Source organism: Bos javanicus, chromosome 12 (genome assembly GCF_032452875.1).
Source record: "Bos javanicus breed banteng chromosome 12, ARS-OSU_banteng_1.0, whole genome shotgun sequence".
Lineage (NCBI taxonomy): Eukaryota > Metazoa > Chordata > Mammalia > Artiodactyla > Bovidae > Bos > Bos javanicus.
In genome coordinates, this window is record NC_083879.1 from 86,978,978 (window position 1) to 86,998,409 (window position 19,432).

At 60.8% G+C, this 19,432-nt stretch overlaps 1 protein-coding gene across 2 annotated transcripts; it reads right to left on the reverse strand.

Annotated features, from left to right (window-relative positions):
- Positions 1-189: 189 nt before the first annotated feature.
- Positions 190-18,282, reverse strand: GRTP1 (growth hormone regulated TBC protein 1). Of its 2 annotated transcripts, XM_061435458.1 has the most exons (8): positions 18,136-18,282; positions 17,739-17,890; positions 12,433-12,591; positions 9,788-9,912; positions 8,586-8,682; positions 3,700-3,875; positions 3,446-3,631; positions 190-494 (listed from the first exon to the last, which is right to left on the reverse strand). In XM_061435458.1, the coding sequence occupies exons 1-8, from the start codon at positions 18,180-18,182 to the stop codon at positions 405-407; spliced, it is 1,032 nt and encodes a 343-aa protein (XP_061291442.1). In that variant the 5' UTR covers positions 18,183-18,282; the 3' UTR covers positions 190-404. The 2 variants fall into 2 exon arrangements, with proteins under 2 accessions (XP_061291442.1, XP_061291441.1); XM_061435457.1 differs by lacking the exon at positions 190-494 and having other exon boundaries at positions 2,239-3,631.
- Between the last annotated feature and the right edge of the window lie 1,150 nt (positions 18,283-19,432).

Consider the following 19,432-nt stretch of genomic DNA (forward strand, 5'->3'; position numbering starts at 1 on the left):
CAGCTGGCCTGGGTGGGGTTTCTCACCAGAGGTGGCATCTTCAGAGGCAGGGCCGGGGCAGGGTGGAGTGCCGTGGCCTCCAGCCCCAAGGGGAGGGGTCTCGTTGGGGCACCTTCTCCCCGGGGGTCAGGGATGACAGCCCAGACCTGACTTGCAGCCCCTCCATCTCTCACCTGGTTTACACGTCGCTTGTAGAACAATTTCAAAAAATCATTTATAAACATCATTAGATGGCAGGCTCATAGCTGGTGTAATGAACACAGACACGCACCTCACGTTTTATATACACCAGTGTCTCAGGTAAAAATATATATTTAAAAACAACATGGCAGCTTGGAGGGAAGAGTGCAGGAGGGCTGCTCAGTCCGCAGTGACCGCGCCAGCCAGAGGCGCGGCTTGAGGCCTCAGCCCTGCGCCAGCAGTCGCGCCCTGCAGCGCTCCCGCAGCCGGGCGATGCTGGCCCTGGACAGGCTCCCGGGCTCCAAGAATATTCTCTGAAACAGAAACGGGTTCATTTAGACCTTCCCAGCTCCTGGTGCTGGCCAGGCTGAGGCCAGCGGTTAGTGAGCAGAGGAAGGTCACTTATGTCCTTCAGACGTGACAAAACTGAATGAAGCTATAGTGACAGAGCTCCAGCATCAGCACGGACGCCTGTGCAGGGCGAGGGCAGCCCCTCCCCCTGGAGGATGAGGGTGAGGGCAGCCCTTCCCCCCACAAGGATGGAGGACGAGGGCGAGGGCAGCCCTTCCCCCCACAAGGATGGAGGACGAGGGCGAGGGCAGCCCTTCCCCCCGGAGGACGAGGGCGGAGGACGAGGGTGAGGGGAGCCCTCCTTGGAGGGCAGGGCGAAGGGAGCAGAGGAGGGCTTACTGCAGGGTTGAGCAAGAGCAGGCCGCTGGTGCCCCCCAAACGCCCCCCGGGACTTCAGCAGAGTGCTCTGAGGACCGGGGAGGGGAGGGAGGGGGTCCCGCGGTGTGCGTGCAGGTGGCCCAGCCCTGAATGTCAGGCCTCAGGCTGGGCCACGTCTTGGTTTCAGCTGCTGCAAAGCTCAGGAAAGTGCCTGAGACGGGACGTCTGCCAGACGGCACACGGGCTCCTGCCCGCTTACACTCAGGTCACTTTTTAAACGCTGTATCCAGTCCGTGAAGGAAACATCTGATTCCGAAGTCAGAGGCTCTGAGCCACTGAGTTAAAGTTGGGTAACGTCCCGTTTCCACTCTTCCACTGGTTTTGTGCGCGTGTGTGCTAGAGCCACACTGTTTGTGCCTGAGCCACTCGAGGTGTGGGCTGAGGTCAGCTCTGTGCCCTTGGGGTCACCTTCCGGCTCCTCCTCCCCCAGCCCACTGCGTCCCCAGCCCCCTTCCATCTCTGTAAACCTGGCTCCTCGAGGGGCCTCGCGTTAGTGGACTCGGTTTTTGTCCTCTCACGACGATCACTGAACATGGCGTCTCCAGGTTCCTCCCGGGTGGAGCAGGTGTCGGGCTCTCCCTCCCTCTCGAGGCTGAGTGGAAGCCCGCCGTGTGGGTGGACCACACGCTCCCCATGCACTCGTGTGGCCTTGCAGGCTGTGTCCACGTTGCGGCTGCTGTGACTGCAGACAACGTGCGTGGGCAGCCCTCCCAGGGGTCCTGCTTCTGTTTCCTTTCGGGAAATACGCAGTGGGACGGCTGCGTCAGACAGCAGCTCTCTGTCCAGTTTCTGAGGAGCCTCCACGCTTCCCCATGGTGGCTGCACCATCTTACGCTCCAGCCAGTGCTGCGCCAGGGTTCCCTGGTCACACGCTCACCGACAGGCGCTGTCTGCTGTCTTCTGGATGACAGCCGTTCTGACGGGCGTGAGGTCACACGGGGTTTTGATCTGCGTTCCCCTGATGATGAGGGAAGTGAGCACCCTTTTATGTACCTGCTGGCTACCTGTACGTCTTTGGACAACTGTCTACTCGGGTCCTCTGCCCATTTTTAAACGGGATTCCTGAGCTCCGTGTCCAGCTGAGGTCTCCGTGTGTCTGGATGTGGCCTGCACACTCACTCTCCAGTTCGGGGGGGTCAGCTTTTCATCCACCACCGCTTCCCTTTGCTGCACAGACGCTGTCAAGCCCCACGTGGTCCAGTTTGCTATTTTTGCTTTTCTTGCCTGTGCTGAGTTCTTTGAGTTCTGACCCTGTAACTGCTGACTCTTCTAGCAGCTCTGAAACATACTCGGGGCCTAGGAGAGACTAGACTTGAGAAGCAGAAACAGGAAGGGACTCAGACTTGTTTCCAGTAAGAGAGAAACTGCCTGACAACAAGGAGAAGGGAAGGACCCTGGGAGCAAGTCTCGGGTGACTCAGGCCGGAGAACAGACTCTTTTGGAGGGTTCAGCTGACCTCTTTCCATTACAGTGCTCCTAGCTTCCACGTGGGATCTAGGAGATTCTAGATGTTCTGGGACAGGACTTGAGAGCACTCTGATGCATAAACTGCAGTGTTGCAGAAACACACAAGTTTGTAGAGACCCCCAAGGAAATAAGACCAGGGTCGCGTCCCATCAGCGTGCAGTGAGCGGCCACACCTGCTGTGTGTAAAGACGTGTTTCTTTATGCAGCACTTCTTCTGCCGTGTGGGGAGACGCTCCCCCCGCCTCACTCTCTGCGATCCCCTTGCGTCCACTCAGCTCACAGGGCCCAGAGCACGTCCAGGCCAGAACACCAGCCGCCCCACCATGGACACGCAGCTGTCAGGGATAGGCAGGCCGGCCGCCTGCCCTCAGTGGGCACCCGCTGCACTCGGGAGCCCCCAGCTCCTCCTTGGAAGCGTCGCACTGAGCCCAAGAGCCAGACACCAAAGCCACACGGTCTGAGTGTCCACACCGCAGTCCAGCAGAGGCCAGGCCGTGGGGCCGTGGGCGGCATGTGCCGGGCTGGGCTCCCGTGGGGACGGCGGGCTCCCTTCTTGGAGGCAACCACGCCTGGACCCAGGGCTTCAGCCACACAAGCAGTAAGGCCACCTGAGGGCTGAGGGGCTGGTTCTGAGGAAATCAGGCCCAGGGAGGCTCAGAGGCTGCCAGCCTGGGGGCGGCAGGCACGCCACCACCGTTCCACAGGGCAGCTGAGGGCACGACGGGCCAGGCATCTGGGTCAGTGCCCGCCCCTCCCCCAAGGGCCTGTGGGATGCAGCACCCAGGTCATCAACTCAGGTGAGCTGTGTACACAGCCTGCACCAGGCCTGGAACCCAACGAGAGGGGACAGACAGGTATGACCCCACCAGGGCGGGAGAGAAGGCAACGGGGAGGGCTGAGGAGGGTGGGCCCGGCGTCGACGGGGATGTCAGGGAGGCCCAGGAGAAGCCAAGGAGCAGGCCTGACGGGCTCAGGTGGGTCCCAGGTGGCACCCCCCCACAGCCGACAGCATAGGGGGTGCGGGGTGAGCATGCCGGTCTCCTGGGGGCGCAGCGTGGCTGACACCCACCTGCATGAAGCTGTGGCACTCGGTGACGAAGCGGCCCCTGGTGATCTCCTTGAACTTCTCACAGAGGTCAGGGACGCTGGTGGCCTCCAGGATGGAGGCCTGGTGATGCTTGAGGAGGGTCAGTGCCACCCGGAAGATGATCTTGGACCCCTCGCTGAACAGGCAGTCCCAGACACGCAGCACCGTCTGCGGAGGGAGCGGCGGGTCAGCGCACGGCCGTGCCGCCGACCCCAGGCCCAGCTAGGCGCCCTCACCTCCACGGGCAGGACGTCCACGAACAGGCAGATGAACCAGCGGGACGCGACCAGGGTCCACAGCACGCCATGGCTGTGCATCAGCGCCGCCACCGCTGGCAGCTTCGTCCGCACCAGCTCCCCGAGCACCTCCTGGTCCGTCTTCAGGCCCAGCATCGAGGGGCTGTAGTAATCGGCTGTGGGGGCGAGGGGGCAGGGACGTGGGTCTCACAGGCCCAGCATCGAGGGGCTGTAGTAATCGGCTGTGGGGGCGGCGGGGCAGGGACGCGGGTCTCACAGCCGGATGGCCGCAACCTTGTGCCCCCCGGGCCAGGTGGTGGTGGGGGCCCCTGGGACCCTTTCCAGAGGACCACCCGCCCAGAGCAGGAGCCGGGCCAGCGAGCAGACGGTGAGGCCCCTGCTGGTACCCATCACGCCCGCCGCCTGTCTGTCTGTTGAAATGGACGTTCTCTTGCCAAGGAACTTTCTGGCTTGTTATCGTGGTAGATCATCATCATGGTGTATTTAACCTAATGCTTGAACTTTGCCATAAGTTCAGCAAGCAATCGGTGTAATAAAGTTTGGCCATTCACTGCGGCACAGGGACAGACATTCTTGCTAGGTGTTTTTGTTAAAACAGAATCATTATGAACACTGACATGGCAGTCACGTCGCCGGTTTTCAAGGTGTGCGCGCTAAACTGAGCCCAAGGCTGCAGAAGCTGTGGGGTCGTCAACACCTGGGGCCTGGGGCGCCCTCCCCCACAGCCCCACCCCCCGGCCGCAAGGCCAGCCCGCCGCCCCCTCCGCCCCTGACCAGCGGGCGCCCACTCTGGCCCCGGAGGTGGTGGGGGGGGCAGTCCTGAGTGGCTCAGCGGGGCAGACGAGCGGATTTGCAGAGTGCGAGCTCAGCACATTCTCACTTTCGCTACAGAGGCTTACGGCAGCTCCCAGAAGAGGCAAGGTCACCCCCTAAAGCTGCCACGGGCCTGAGCCGGTCACTGGAGGGTCACTTAACCCTCCTGGCGGTCGGCCAAGAACGCAGACAAACCCCGACGGCCAGCCCCATCTGCGGGTTCCCGTCTGTGCACAGAGACTGAGAAACTTCTCAGGGGCCCCTAGTCCAGCCTCCCCTCCAGGGCCCGAGTCAGGCCTCTCCCAGGGGCCCCCTTTGCACACAGCCTGGAGGTGTCAGCCCGGGGTCGGGGGGATGAGCGCGGCTGCAGGGCTTGGGGGGTGCCCCAAGAGTCACCGCCCCAGGATGAGCCCCGCCGCCCGCCCTGGGCCTCGCTGTCCAGCTGCGGCGGGGGGAGCCACCCGCTTCCCGTGTCGCAGAGCAAACAGGCGCGACCAGCTCTTCAGGACGCGGATCATCGTCCATTAAGGGACGGACTCCTCCCCGGTGTGACATCCCAGACGTCCCCCACCGTCCCTGACGTTGGGGGTGGGTGCAGCGGGGCTTTTCTGCAGGCTCAGGAGTCGGAGGACAGACAGGCGGCCCTGGAGGAAGAGACTCGGGCATAACTTTTTTGATGTAAGACAAGCCGTTTTAGGTCTAGGTCATCCTGTGATCTAGGCCTTTGCAGAAAAAAGGTCTCAGTCGCTAGAGATTTTGTGGTGGTTCAGTCGCACAGTCCTGTCCGACTGTGTGACCCCGTGGACTGCAGCCCACAAGGCTCCTCTGTCCATGGGATTCTCCAGGCAAGAACACTGGAGTGAGCTGCCATTTCCTTCTCCAGGGGATCTTCCTGATCCAGGGATCGAAGCTGTGTCTCCTGGGTCTCCTGCACTGGCAAGCGGATTCTTTGCCACTGAGGCACCCAGGAAGCCCAGGTATAGATTTTAAGGGAACAAAAGGTCAACACACACAGCGACAACCAGGCTGGGGTGACAACCGCCCCACAGCAGAGACGACCAATCAGTGCAGACTGCCACCTCTGTTTCCAAGGTAAAGACGAGCCTGAAGCACCGTCTTGAGCTGGTCCCGAACTCCGACCCCCTGGAGCGCTCGACCAGCAGGTCGCAGGGAAGCCAAGGGCCGGCGGTGCTGACCCCTGCTGCCCATGGGCTGTGGGTCTGGGCCCAGGTCCCTGCCGATCCTCCCGCCTGCAGCCCCAGCAGGACGATGCTTAACGTTAACATGCTTACGTTAACACGACTGTTTGCTGCTGGGGAGTCACAGATCTGGGAGAGGCCCCCGCACTCCCGTGAGGACCCCTCCTCCTGCCTCCAGCCCCAGCAGGACGCTCGGACGCTTAGGTTAACACGACTATTCGCTGCTGGGGAGTCACAGGTCTGGGAGAGGCCCCCGAACTCCCGTGAGGACCTCTCCTCCCGCCCCCAGCCTGGCCTGTCTCTGGGCTCCTCACCCACCGCCAGGCGAGCCCAGTTGCGGGGAAACAGCGTGTCTGTGGGCGGGCGGCTAGGCTTCTGCCGACTCAGGACAAGAGGGGAAACGTGAAGGCCCGTGGGGACTGACAAGTGACAGATCAAACACGGACACCGATGCTGCTCCGGGGGGGGGCAGAGCCCGGGGGCCCAGCAAGGCGGCCCGGGACCCCGCAGTCCCCACCTCATTAGAGCCGCGCTCTCCCTGCCTCTGCTTCACCTCGACTGCTCTGAACCGCAGTGTCGTGGGCACTGGGGGGCGGCCTCCGGTGGCTGTGCCCACGCTGCAGACGTCCAGCTTCGTTCGGCACTGAGACCTGGCCTCCCCACTCCTGGGAGACCACGGTGGCCTCGCCCCGACTCGGGGACCATGCAGGTCTCTATTTTGTGAACTGCCTGTCAGGCCTACTCTTCATCTTCTTTTCTGTCGACCTGTATCCACCTAGACTTTTGGGAATTCTTCACACGTTAATTCTATGGATCCCTTTTTACTCTGCAGACTGGGTCTTGTGTCAAAATCAGTTTTCAATTTTAATGTAACTAAAATGATTCTGAATTTTGTTCAAGGACTTGTTTCCTACTCTGGAATCATACTGTTCTCTGACTCGTTTTGAGTTTCAAAGTTTTGCTTTTTCACACGTCTAGAATCTACCTGGAATTGAAATAAGGGTCTAGTTTTGTTTTCTTCTCTATAGGCAGTCAACTGTCATGGAACGATGTTTTAACAGTCTTTTCCTCAATATAACTCACGTACCGAGTACAACAGATGGACAGACCTGATTATCCCTCGATAACCTAACGACCGTCACAGCACCTACTGCAACTCGAGCACCCTCCCCTCCAGACTTGCCCGGGGGCTCGTGGCAAAGAATTCGCCTGCAGTGCAGGAGACCCTGGTTTGATCCCTGGGTCGGGAAGATCCTCTGGAGAGGGGCACGGCCACCCACGCCAGGCCTCTGGCCTGGAGTACAGAGGAGCCTGGTGGGCTACAGTCCATGGGGTCGCAGTCAGACGGGACTGAGGGGCTAAACACCACTTCTCTCCAGCCTTCCTGGCTTGGCCCTGCCAGTGACCCTTCCACGTGATTAGGCAACTATCCATCCTTAATGTAGGAATTAATCCATCCACATGTGGGGTCATATATTTAAAAAAATACTACTCTATGACCATCGCTCGACGCCAGAGGCTAACAGCAGTATTATTTCAACACGATCTGTGTTCGTGTTCTTCCTGAGATCAGTCTGTACGACAGGAAGGCTACACCAGCCTCACAACACGAGTTGACGAGTTCATCTGTTTCTGTTTTCAGCAAGATTTACTTTTTAAAAATCGGGAATTATCTGTTCGAGTTTTACTGAGATGTTTTTCTCTGCATTTGGCCTTTCAGATGTCCTCTTTCCAGCTCTGCTGGCCTGTATTCTCAAACCATCCGTTCGTCTCGTCACTGTGCTCAGGCTCTCTTGTGGTTCCTGGGAGTCCCTGCAGGTTCCAGTCCCGGCGCCCTTTCCACTTCTGGATTTCTCACCCCTTCTTCCTTTATCAGTCTTGTCAGACGTCTGTGCATTTCAACAGTTTTCCCAAAGAACCAGCTTCCGTCTCAGCTCGTCTTTCTGTCATTCTCCGTCACTAACTTCCACTCTTCCGTGTGTGTGCTGGCACACCTGTATGCCCGCAAAAGCAGAGCAAGAAGCTGGACACCCACACACCACCCTGCTGAGCACGGGCAGCGAGCACGCGAGGGACGGGGACCCTTGAGAAGAGCGGCCATGGCTCACCCTCCGTCAGCGCTGCAGTCGGAACTTCTGAGACGAGGATGTATCTGTGCAGCTTTGGCGTAATGAAGACAGAAGCAGCTAAGTGCAGGATGAGCACGTGCCGAAATGACCTAGCTCGTGCACCCAGAGGCCCGGGGACTCACACAGCCCTGCCCACCCCCAGCCCAGTGAGACGGTGACCCCCCCCCAGTCCTGCCCGCTCATCTGGAGGTTTCCTTTTGTTTTTGAAGCAAGACCCATTTTGCTGTATTGACTGAATCTAATGACTACTGGAAACGACTCGTTCTGACTTTAAGTCTGTGATGAACTAGGTGGGGGCACCTGGAGCCTTGCTTCTGTTTCTTGAGGTCAGCCCTTCCCAGCCCCAACCTGCTTCTCTCGGTTGCTATCGCTGCCAGGCTTTTAGGCTTCATTCCCTGAAGTTCCCCAAATCCCCAGACGACGCCTGGAAGTGGTCACGGCGGGAACCCCCATCGTCATTCGGTCTCTGACATAACTGAGCAAACGGCTCAGCGGCGTCCAGGCTGAGACAGCGCTGCCCCTGGGGGGGCGGTGGTGGGGGGAGAGGTCGCCGCTCTGCTGGGCCCCCACATCCTGTGAGTGTCTCACCTCAACTCAACTGCAGGAAGACTGTCAACCTCAGCTCTCAAACGACGCCTTATGTTTCGTCACGCCCCGACTTGTCAGCAGGATCGTTACAGCAACACCAGAAAGCAAGTCACTCTTACCGCAGGACTCCACGCACCTGGGAGTATTCTGCCCACCAGGGCGTCCAACAGCCAGAAGGCTTCTTCTTCACTCTTAGTCACCAGGATCAGATACCCCGCGATGAAGTTCATCCCCTGGAATCAGACAAATGTCACCAGGATGAGACACCGTGCGACGACGCTCATCCCTGAAATCAGAGGAGGCCCGCGCGGACACCGGCTCCACCCCAGACCCTGTAGCTGTGCAGCCGCCGCCCGCTAACTCCCCGTCTTCCTTGTCCTTCCTAGAACGCGCGTGATTCTGGAATGACTGTCCAGGGCAGCGTCGGCCTCGCCGGCTCTGCCGTTGAGACACGTGCAGTCAGGCTTGACTCTTAGATTCTGCCGTAGAACCGGGCAGGGCACGTCCTCGTGAAACTCTCACCAGGAGAAACCACACGGGCTGCTCGGGCACCGCCTCCCACGGCTCTGAATACCCAGCCGTCCTCTCAGGAGCCCTGGCCTCTGGCTCGGGGGCCTGGAGTGTGGGGACCCCATCCCAAGCCCCGCCCTCCTGCCCACACACCCCCAGACCCCACAGCCCCCAGAGCGCACGGCAGCCTGAGGATCGGCTCCCAACCCAGCTCTGCTCACGGTCTGGGCTGTGGACACGTGTCCCTGCGATGCTGCAGAAAGAGCACCTCCGGGGGCACGAGAGGCGATCCCCGCCACCTGACGCGCCGCCCCGCTGCCCAGAGGCCCAGCTTCCGGAGGAGGCCCTGCATTCCGGCCCGGCCCACCGCACGCACTCACCCACATGTGCATACACACACACACACACGTGCACACACACACACACACGTACACACACGGACACGCGCACACCATCAGCTCCGAGGCGACAGGGTGCTGGTCACCCGCGTCCTGTAAACACAGCCTGTGTACATGTCCACAGCTGCTCCCTCCCGCCCCCACCGAGAGGCCCAGCCCGGGTTGTGGGGGATGTGGGAGCCCTGGCTGGGCGAGGCCCCGGGGTCCGTAGGGCACGTGGGAGCCCCGGCTGGGCGAGGCCCCGGGATCCATGGGGAACATAGGAGCCCCGGCTGGGCGAGGCCCCGGGATCCATGGGGAACATAGGAGCCCCGGCTGGGCGAGGCCCGGGGTCCGTGGGGGACTTGGGAACCCCGGCTGGGCGAGGCCCGGGGTCTGTGCGGGCCCGGGGTCTGTGCGGGCCCGGGGTCTGTGGGGGCCCAGGGCTTACCTGGCAGTAGCCCACGCCGTGGTTGTGGTGCCCATAGGCCAGCAGCACGTTGTACAGGGGCCCCTGCAGGCAGGGCTCCGCGTCCTTCCGGAACCGCACGTTGTCGGGGAAGGTCCTGTTCATGTCTGCGGGGACCCACAGAGCACTCAGGGCGCAAGCAGAGGCCGCCCTGGGCCCCCAGCAGCCTCCACCGTCGACTGGACTCAGGAGCAGAGGCGGCTCCGGGCCCCAAGCAGCCCGGCCAGCGCCCCCGTTGCCCTGCAGCCCTTACTCTCCAATCAGCATCAACATCAGCTCCTCTGACGAGGCCAGGCTGCTGGGTCCCCAGCATCTCCTCTGGTCCCCACGCCCTGAAGTGTGGGTGAAGCGTGAGCACTTTACGTAAAGCTTTGGAAATTCCCCCCAATTCTTATGACTGAAAACAGAAGCAGGCAGGACACCTGAGAGCCCCGTTTAGAGACAAAGAGACAAAACGGAAAACTACCCGAAGACTCTAGCGCTAAAGAACCAGCTGCAGCGCAGGACACCTGAGAGACGCGGGGCGATCCTGGGTCCGGAAGGTCCCCTGGGGGAGGGCTCTTGCCTGGAGAATCCCATGGACAGAGGGGCCTGGTGGGCTACAGTCCATGGGGTCGCAAAGAGTCGGACACGACTGAAGTGACTTGGCACAGCACAGATAAGCCCATCACCACCAACTTCTGTCTGCAGGAGGGTGCCTGGCGGCCTCTCCCACCTCCGCCACCCCCTCCCTGCCCCCATTACATTCCTGTGAGCCCGCGTCCAGGGCAGAGTGGGGTGGCTGATGGACACCCTCTGACCCCGCCTGGGGCAGAGCGGCGGTGTCAGCGAAGGGACACTCGTGGACACCGTTGATAACGCAAGGCCTCTCGGCGGCCGCGGGGATTCTGCCCCCAAGCTCGGGCCCCCAGCCCTGCACCTGCCCACAAAGACCAGATCTGAGCCAAGCAGCAAACTGGGTGCCTCCAAGCTTGGAATTTCCAATCATATGTTTTTTAAAAAAAGATTTCTTTTCCCTGGAAATCTGAACATTCCCCAAACTGGCACCTATCAGGGGGAAATGAGTTTTTCACTCATTCAGAGTAGACTGACCAACTGTGCTCACACCTGTGTAACGATCTTTATGATGAGACGCTTTAGCAGATGTTGAAATCTTTCTCCCCGCCCCCTGCACGGGAAGCAGATGTGATGGACGTCCCGTCTGGGCTCAGGTGCGCGATGCGCCTGCTCTACTGGCCCTGCACCATGGCTGAGGCAGGCTCCCTGACCGCAGACCAGAGCGGCCGCGTGACCCAGCGACTCCACCTCGGGGTCTGTCCCCAAAGCACTGAACTCGGGTCTCGGAGAATTACTTGACACCCTGTTCAGGCAGAATTCACTGTAGCCAGGGGGTGGAAACAGCCCGGGTGTCCATGGACAGAAGACGGACACGCCCAGGATCTGGTTCAGCCTCAGGAAGGGCGGAAGCTCTGACGCACACACAACCCAGCTGGGCCTCTCGGACACTGTGCTCCGTGAAATCAACCAGACACAGAAGGACAGACACAGCCTGATTCCACCCACGTGAAGTCCACGAGAGTCAGAGACAGGGAGCAGATGGTGGAGCCAGGGCTGGGGGCTTAGTGTGTAACAGGAACAGAGGCTCCCCTTGGAAAAATAAAATGGTGAACTGCACGTTGTGTATGTTTCACCGTAATTAAAAATAAAAGTATCCAAAAACTCTGCACCAAGTAGAGCCTTTAAAATTCATTTTCCAGACAAACACCCACCCATCACTTGTGGTCTCTCCCTGCCCACGTGAGCACTGCTGGGCCTGCGGAGGGAACCCACGTTCCCTGCAGGTCACGACAGCGTCTGTCCCAAGCCCTCCGGCCAGGGTTTTCTGGGGGGTCAGGGTGTGGCCGGCAGGCTCAGCGGCGGTGCTGGGATCCGAGACCCCCGCTCCTTACGCTGGGGACACGCCGCTTCCTTGCTGTCCCCAGTCAATCCAACCTCCCAGACGTGTACAGTGACCAACTGTTCAATGAAGTCCTTTGTGTTTAGTTCTGTCGTTCTCAGAAGCCGGCAAAATCGGACAAGCAGGTGTCTCTCCTAAAGATCTAGTTGTTCAACTTAGGTTAACCGTTTTTCTGAGGACTCTGCACTTGTGAGAGCCTGTGGCCAGCAAGGAAGCTGGGGTCACGAGACGGCGGCCAGGGTGTGAGCGCCTCTGGACACTCGGCATCGGCACAAAGAGCGGACGCAGCACGCAGCTTCCTGCAGCCGTGTCTCGAGTCCTCAGGGCCGCCCAGCCCGCGTCTGTTCTGATGGCTGGCTCTGCATCGGCCTCCTCACACCCCTGGAGCATCTTTGCAGAAGAAACCCACCCTTTCTACCACTTTTCTTAACACCTAGCTGCCCACCCGAGGATTTTCTGAACCAATTCTGACCACTGTCCTCCCGTCAAATAAGTCCCCGTTTTGCTTGTCCTTTGAGAAAATGGGAATCAGGGGTGCGCCTTTGACAGTGCAGGTCTCATCCCCATCACGACCGGGAGTCGGGGTGCAGACACACGTCCCCTGGGGGAGGCGCCCCCACCCCAGGGCCGCCCCACCCCGGGGGCCTCCCACACCCGGGGGCCATGTCACCTGTCCGGATGGCCTCCTCCAGGCTGGCGCTCCGCTCCCCCTGCAGGAGGCGCTGGTAGTAGCCAGGGTTCCGGTCCATCCGGGCCTGGGCTCCGCTCACCCCCATCCAGACACGGGCCCGGTGCTCCAGTGGGACGCCCTTGCGGATGTAGCGCTTCACTGAGATAGGGAAAGGGCAGTTTCAGACGGGCCCCCCTCCAAGAGTTTCCATGGACAGCTCTCACAAATCAGTAAGTCAGATACGGAAGAGGCAATACAGGCATGTTCCAACAACAGGTACAGGCCCTCCCTACAGAAGTCCGCTCTCCCCTCCTGCTGAGCGGTCGGGGGGGCCGCAGCAGCCCAACCTCCACCTCAGCAGCAGTGCGGGGACGCAGGCCACCTCCCGTCCCCCACCCGGCCCGCCCCGCAGCCTGGGAGGACGCCACGGCGCTGAACGCAGGTCGGCACTGGCTCAGGCACCAGCTGTACCGAACAGAAAAAAATTACAGGACGATGTCCTAGGTTACAAGCGAAAAAGGCGCTGCTGCTGGAATCTTACAACTTAAGCTGACAGCCACCAGTCCACGAGCTCCCGAGAGCGCCTCCCGGAGGCCAGGTCGCGTGCACCCGCCGCTCTAGGCAGGGCGCGCGGGATGGGCGTTTGCAGAGGCTGGGGGATGACGAGGAAGGCCAGAGGAAGGGAAGGACAGACGTGAACACCACCCGCCAGAGGCAGAGAAAGCCAAGAACCCTCTGCAACTCGGAGGCACCCGTGCAGCGGGAGGATCGCGCGTGGCCAGAATGTCTCGGCCAGCGTGACGTGGTCACCCCGCTACTGGACGTGATATTTTAGTCTATCAAACACAGCAATCATTCAGCTGGACCGTCCCTCCAACCTCCTACCATTCACACACCATCTCAGGGCTCGGCATACCCAGGGGTGCCCTGAATTAATCCTCTCTCAACCGCAAGGGGAGGGTCAGTCCTAGCTTTGGGCAGGGACCGCTCCCACTGAGATGGAGAAGGAAAAGATGTACAGACATTCATGGTAACTCCACGGACAGACGGCAAAGAGTGGAAACAAAAACAATGAGATGGTATCGCTTATGACAGCGCCACAAACGCTGCCAGCAGCAGAACCACTAGGCGTCGCTCTGAGAGAACACCTGCGAGAAGCCAAAGAACCAGAAGGGAGAGTGAGGCCAGCGCACCTTCAGGACCCCTCTGCAGCCCTGCGGCCTCTCCCAGTCCCTGCTCCCCCAGCCGAGGCCTTCACCCATGTCCAGGCCTGCAGGTCAGCGCCCAGGACCACACAGGAGGGGACGCTGAAGGCGACCGGCTGTTCTAAACCTTGCACATGGTGGGGATTACCTGACTGTGCGTCTGTCCACACTCACAGGGCTGCACACCAGGTAGAGTGAACTTCATTTGCAAAGTTTTAAAAAATTAATATAAAGTATAAAAAGTGTGGAGAAGGAAATGGCACCCCACTCCAGTGTTCTTGCCTGGAGAACCCCAGGGACGGGGGAGCCTGGTGGGCTGCGGTCCATGGGGCTGCGAAGAGTCTAGAAAAAGAAGTGCGAGCTGGTTAAACCCCCCACTCTGGCGTCGGACGTGGCTCGGCAGACCACACCTCGATCATGCCTCGGTTTCCTTCCAAAATGGAAGGAAAATGGAAAATTTCCTGCAAAATGGAAACAAAGCCCAGGGCCTGGAATACAGTCAGGGCTCCAGACTCCCGGGAGGTTGTAAGAACAGCAACCACGTCCAGAAGTTTCAGAGGATCAGGGCTTCTGCTACTTTCACTGCCTGTTATCTGACTTTACTCAGTTTCTCTGGAAGAGAAAGAAAATGGTCCTCCCACCCTCAGAGCAAGGGCAAGACTGATGCACTCCTCATTCCGACATTTGGAGGAGTGTAAACTATGCCGCAGAAACAGGTGGGAGATTTTTTTAAAGAGAAGCTCGACCCCAAAGAATTAACTCCCAGCTGTCTGCCCCAGGATTTAAGCAGGTTCTCAGGGCTTTTTTTATATTTGTCTTTAAACATGTCTTGCAATTTCATTCTCATTCAGATGGTGCTAACCCCCTCGCCCACGGGGCAGGAGAGGAAGCAAACCGGAAGAGCTCCTCCCGTCACGTCCCTCCAGGCCAGGATGGACAGGGGCCCAGAGGCAGCCCCCGGGTGCGGCCAGCCAGGTCGGGTGCCGAGAGTGAGCGAGCGAGCGCAGCTCCTGGTGGACCTGCTCACTGACAAAAAGAAAACACGGACCCACAGCTAGCACCCTCAAGCAGGCTGAGCTTCAACACTCGTCTGCAGACGTGGACACAAGTCCTCTCAGAAGAGCACACGCACAGCAGAGCCCGAAGGCCCGACACGGCTGAGGAGCCGGGGCCAAGTCGGCCCTCCAGGTGCGTCGCCGGGGTCACGGTCGGGGCCCCAGACGGAGCTCCCACTGCCCGCCCGGGGCCCACGGCCCTCACGGCCTCCCTCCCACGGGACGTCACACAGCCGTGGACGCTCCGGCCAGCCCAGAGCATCTGGCAGGAAGAAACTGTATTCCCGCTTCCTGACTAACAAATCCACTCCTGGCTACGCCTGACCACTCCCCTGGCGTGTCACGGGTGCCGCGGAGCCCGGGCCGCCACGCCCGGAAGCCGCAGCAGCTCAGCGGCAACACTCCGGACCGCAGGACTGGGTGAGCCCACAGGCGCCTCGCCAGACTTCCCGAAAGAACACCAGCCCACTACGCCCTCCAGCTCACCTGGCGGCGAACCCCACCCCCAGGCCAAGGCCCACCAGGAATCAAGCATATTTGCTCCTAAACCTGTTACACCATAAGGACAAAGTTTAACAAACATTACACAAATTTAAAAACGTAAAACAAAGAAAGAAACAATGGCAGTTTCAATAAAACCAAATTAAATTTTCAGAAAGAGTCGATATGTGCTCCAAAAAGGCAAGTGAATTGAAAGTCACTCAGTCCCGTCCAACTCTTTGCGACCCCATGACCTATACAGTCTATGGAATTCTCCAGGCCAGAACACCGGAGTGGGTAGCCCTTCCCTTCTCCAGAGGACCTTTCCAACCCAGGGATCAAACCCAGGTCTCCAGCATTGCAGGCGGGTTCTTTACCAGCTGAGCCACAGAGGTGCCCTGGGCAAAAGCAGAAACAGAACCGTCATATTAGGCGACCACAGACGTCCAGGGAGAGAGCTGAAGTCCGGGAGGCTCTGCACTGAGACGGCTTCCACTCCCAGCCCACCGGGAGAGCAACACTGGAAAACAGATGCAGCGTTCAGCAGTCTCCACAGAGGTCAGGCATGGACGTGAGAGCTGGGCCAATAGGAAGGCTGGACGCCAAAACTGATGCTTTTGAACTGTGGTGTTGGAGAAGACTCTTGCGAGTCCCCTGGACTGCAAGGAGATCCAACCAGTCCATCCTAAAGGAAATATTAGTCCTGAATATTCATTGGAAGGACTGATGCTGAAGCTCCAATACTTTGGCCACCTGATGCAAAGAGCTGACTCACTGGAAAAGACCCTGATGCTCGGAAAGATTGAAGGCGGGAGAAGGGGACGAGATGGTTGGATGGCATCACCGACTCAAGGGACGTGAGTTTGAGTAAACTCCGGGAGTTGGTGATGCACAGGGAAGCCTGGTGTGCTGCAGTCCATGGGGTTGCAAAGAGTCGGATGCGACTTGGCGACTGAGCAGCAACGGTTTCTGCAGGAAAGACACAGAACTAGAGTGCCGTCACTGTACAAAGAAAAGACGGCAAGACACAAGTGACAGAATCGAAGTGGAGAGCACGTCCGCGCGTGCGTCACATGCAAAGGGCCGCGAGCGCCCGCACGTCTTGCAGTTACTTTCTGTGGCGTTAACCGGCCTCTGGGTCCCTGTTGGACAGGAGGCCTCCTCCTGCGTGAAAGCAAATGGTGCGCCCTGTTCCTGGGGGGACGGGGGACAGTCACCAGCCACCCCGGGGCCTGGGCAGCTGAGAAACTCAGGTCACTTCCACCCTGTTCCTGGGGGGACGGGGGACAGTCACCAGCCACCCCGGGGCCTGGGCAGCTGAGAAACTCAGGTCACTTCCACCCTGTTCCTGGGGGGACGGGGGACAGTCACCAGCCACCCCGGGGCCTGGGCAGCTGAGAAACTCAGGTCACTTCACACCTTCGGGTGTGACCAAGATGTTCTCCCACGTGCAAAAGTGGTCTGTCTTTGTATTGTTACGTAGTTGTACAGAACTCAAAAACAAATCAAAACAAAAAACGAAGCCAAAGTCGGCTGGAAGCACGTTAACGCCCAGCAGCAAGGGGGGCTTGGCTCTCGAGACAACTAATGACACCTGCCTTTCAACGACGGATGGCTCTTTACAGATAAAGCTTGATCTGACCCCCTCCCCCCCACGCTTGCTTAAAAACCGACTTCTTTCCCCTGGCCATGCCCCGTGTGCCCACTGTGAGCTGGCACGGGCCCTGCTCCACCTCTGGCCCTCCTCTCCTCACCCCAATGCTCTGGTCACACAGCTCAGCCCCCTGCGGCTGGGACCCCTATCCTCACCCCTTCATTGTCATTAACGCCCTGTGTCAGGAGGCCCCCGGAGGCACACTCCTGCCCACTCCTCACCTCCTGCGGCCAGGTCTGGCCTCTGTATCCTCAGCTAGGGAACAGGCAGGCAAATATTTCATTCATTCATTCAACGAACAGCTAAGGGACCATCCAGCCAACCCAGCCGGCACAGAGGGATCTTTGACCCCAGGGCGGAAAACTAAGGATAAAATAAGTAAGACCCACGTGTGGAGGACCAGAGAGAGGCAAGGAGAGGGCAGGAAGTGTGGAGCGGCGGGGTGAGACTGGAAGGCTTCCCGGAGGAGGCGCTCCAATCCAGACCTGAAGGAGGCCCCGGGGCACAGCCTGGGGCGGGGAGGAAGCAGGGGAGGAGCCGAGGGTTCCACGAAGCACCCCCCCTCACCCCGCTTTCTCTCTGAAGGGGGCAGGGAGCGCTCCGCACAGAAGCCGGCGGGAGCACTACCTTGGCCGCTCGCTCTGAGGAGCAGGAAACCCGGCTTCTTCTGGAAAGAGGGCCACGGGCGCCAAGCGTCTCAAAGGGCGAGCAGGCCCCACATCCAGGCGAGCAAAGGGGGCCTCGCACCTGGACCGCGCAGCGCCCTCACCTGTGCGTCTGCGCGGGGCACGGCTGGGATGGGGGCAGCGCCCCTGGCCTCGAAGGAACCCCAAGTCCTGAGCTCCCCCGAGCGCATGGCACCGAGGACCGGATGACTTGTTGCGTGCCCGCTGGGTCAGGCGCCGAACTCACCGGTCATGCTCCTCTGGACACCACCGCCGCCCTTTAGAAGTTTGGACCATTTGATGGCTCTCCTGGTGAGGATCACCAGGTAGGTGGAAAAAAATTCTTCGTAAGCTGCATAATCAAAGTCCTCAGGCCTTTCAAACCCATACGGATCGATCCTACCGCACAAAAAGGCCCAGAGTAAAGTTCCGCGCGCACGTGGACGTGGGACCCTCGGCACCCAGCCGCCCGATCCCTGCGCGGGGCGCGCGGGCTCCCTGCCCCCCACCCGGCCCCGCAGCAGAGGCGGCGGGCCGAGCGCGGGCGCGCACGCAGCGCAGGGGCCGCCCAGGGGCGCGCAGGCGCCCGCACCGCCGCCCGCGCCCGCGCCCGAGCCAGGGGCGCACGGACCCCGCGCGCCTACCTGGGGACACGGTCCCGCGCCGCCTGCGCGCGCCCCGCGGCCTCCATGCCGAGACGGGCGGGAGGCGGCGCCCGGGCCGCGGGGCTCGGGGTGCCAAGTTCACCTCCCAGGACTCGGGGCGCCTCGCGTCCTTCCGCCGGGCCGCGGGCGCCGGGAGGCGGGGCTGGGGGCGGGGAAGGAGGGCGGGGGAGGGGAGGGGTGGGAACGTCTGGGGCCCCGGAGGGCGGGGCGCGGCCCGGAGGGAGGGGGCGGGAGGGGCTGCACCTGCTCCTGCGCGCGGAGCCCGGAGCCCGGAGCCCGGAGCCTGGGAGGGGCGCGGCCGAGCAGGGCCCCGGCCCCCGGGGCGGGGAGGGAGGGGGATGGGGGCCCCGGGCGGGGGGAGGGGGCGCGGGAGGAGGGATGGGCCCCCGGCGGGGAGGGTGGGGGAGGGGCGCGGGGATGGTCCCCGGCGGGGAGAGGGACCTGGGCCCGGCGAGGCTGACGGCCCGGCCGGCGCGTCGGGTCCCGCCGCCCCGCACCCCGCACCCCGGGGCCTCTCTGCCGCAGCCAAGGTGGGAGGAGGTGAGTCCAGCTTAGATTCTTCTGACAGCCGTCCAGGCCTCCGTGCCCCGCGGGTCCAAAGGCCGGCGTCCTGACCTGTGACCGCTGGTCTAATGTTCTTTTTACAGAAAACGATTGTCTTATTTTTAACTTGCTCTCTTTCAGCCTACACTTTCCTTCTGAAAATAACACGCAAATAAGTAGATCTTAATGAGCGCCACTGTCCCCTCCCCCACCCCGGCGGAATCAGCCTGTCCCTGCCTCCCACCGCCCCAAAGCAGGCTCGGAAGGAGGGGTGCAGGCGCTGCCCTAGCCGGCCCCCCACCCCCGCCCTGAGCCGGCGGCTGGGTACACGGGAGGGTGGGCATGCCCTGCCCGGTGGCCGTCTGGGGCGACCAGGGCTGACAGTGCCCGCGTCCCCTCCGGTCCCAGAGGAGGCAGAGGCGCCCCCCAGGCCTCTCCCCACAGATGCGCAGGATCTGGGGAGCGTGAGTCATGGCTGGAGGGAACAGACTTGCCGCCTGGCCTGCGCACCTTTTACTCCGAGGGACCGGCCTGCAGACACCAACACGGTGGTCACCACGCCGTGTGCCCACTGTGCCCGCAGGGCAGCCCTGGCCCAGGCCCCGCGGCGTCCTGGTGTTTCCTTGGATGGCCTGAAAACCGCTTCTCCTATTGGGAGGCCACGAGAATGTGCACAAACTGCATTTTGAGTTTTACTTTGGAAACGTGGTGAGATAAGAGGGTTTTAAGGTCC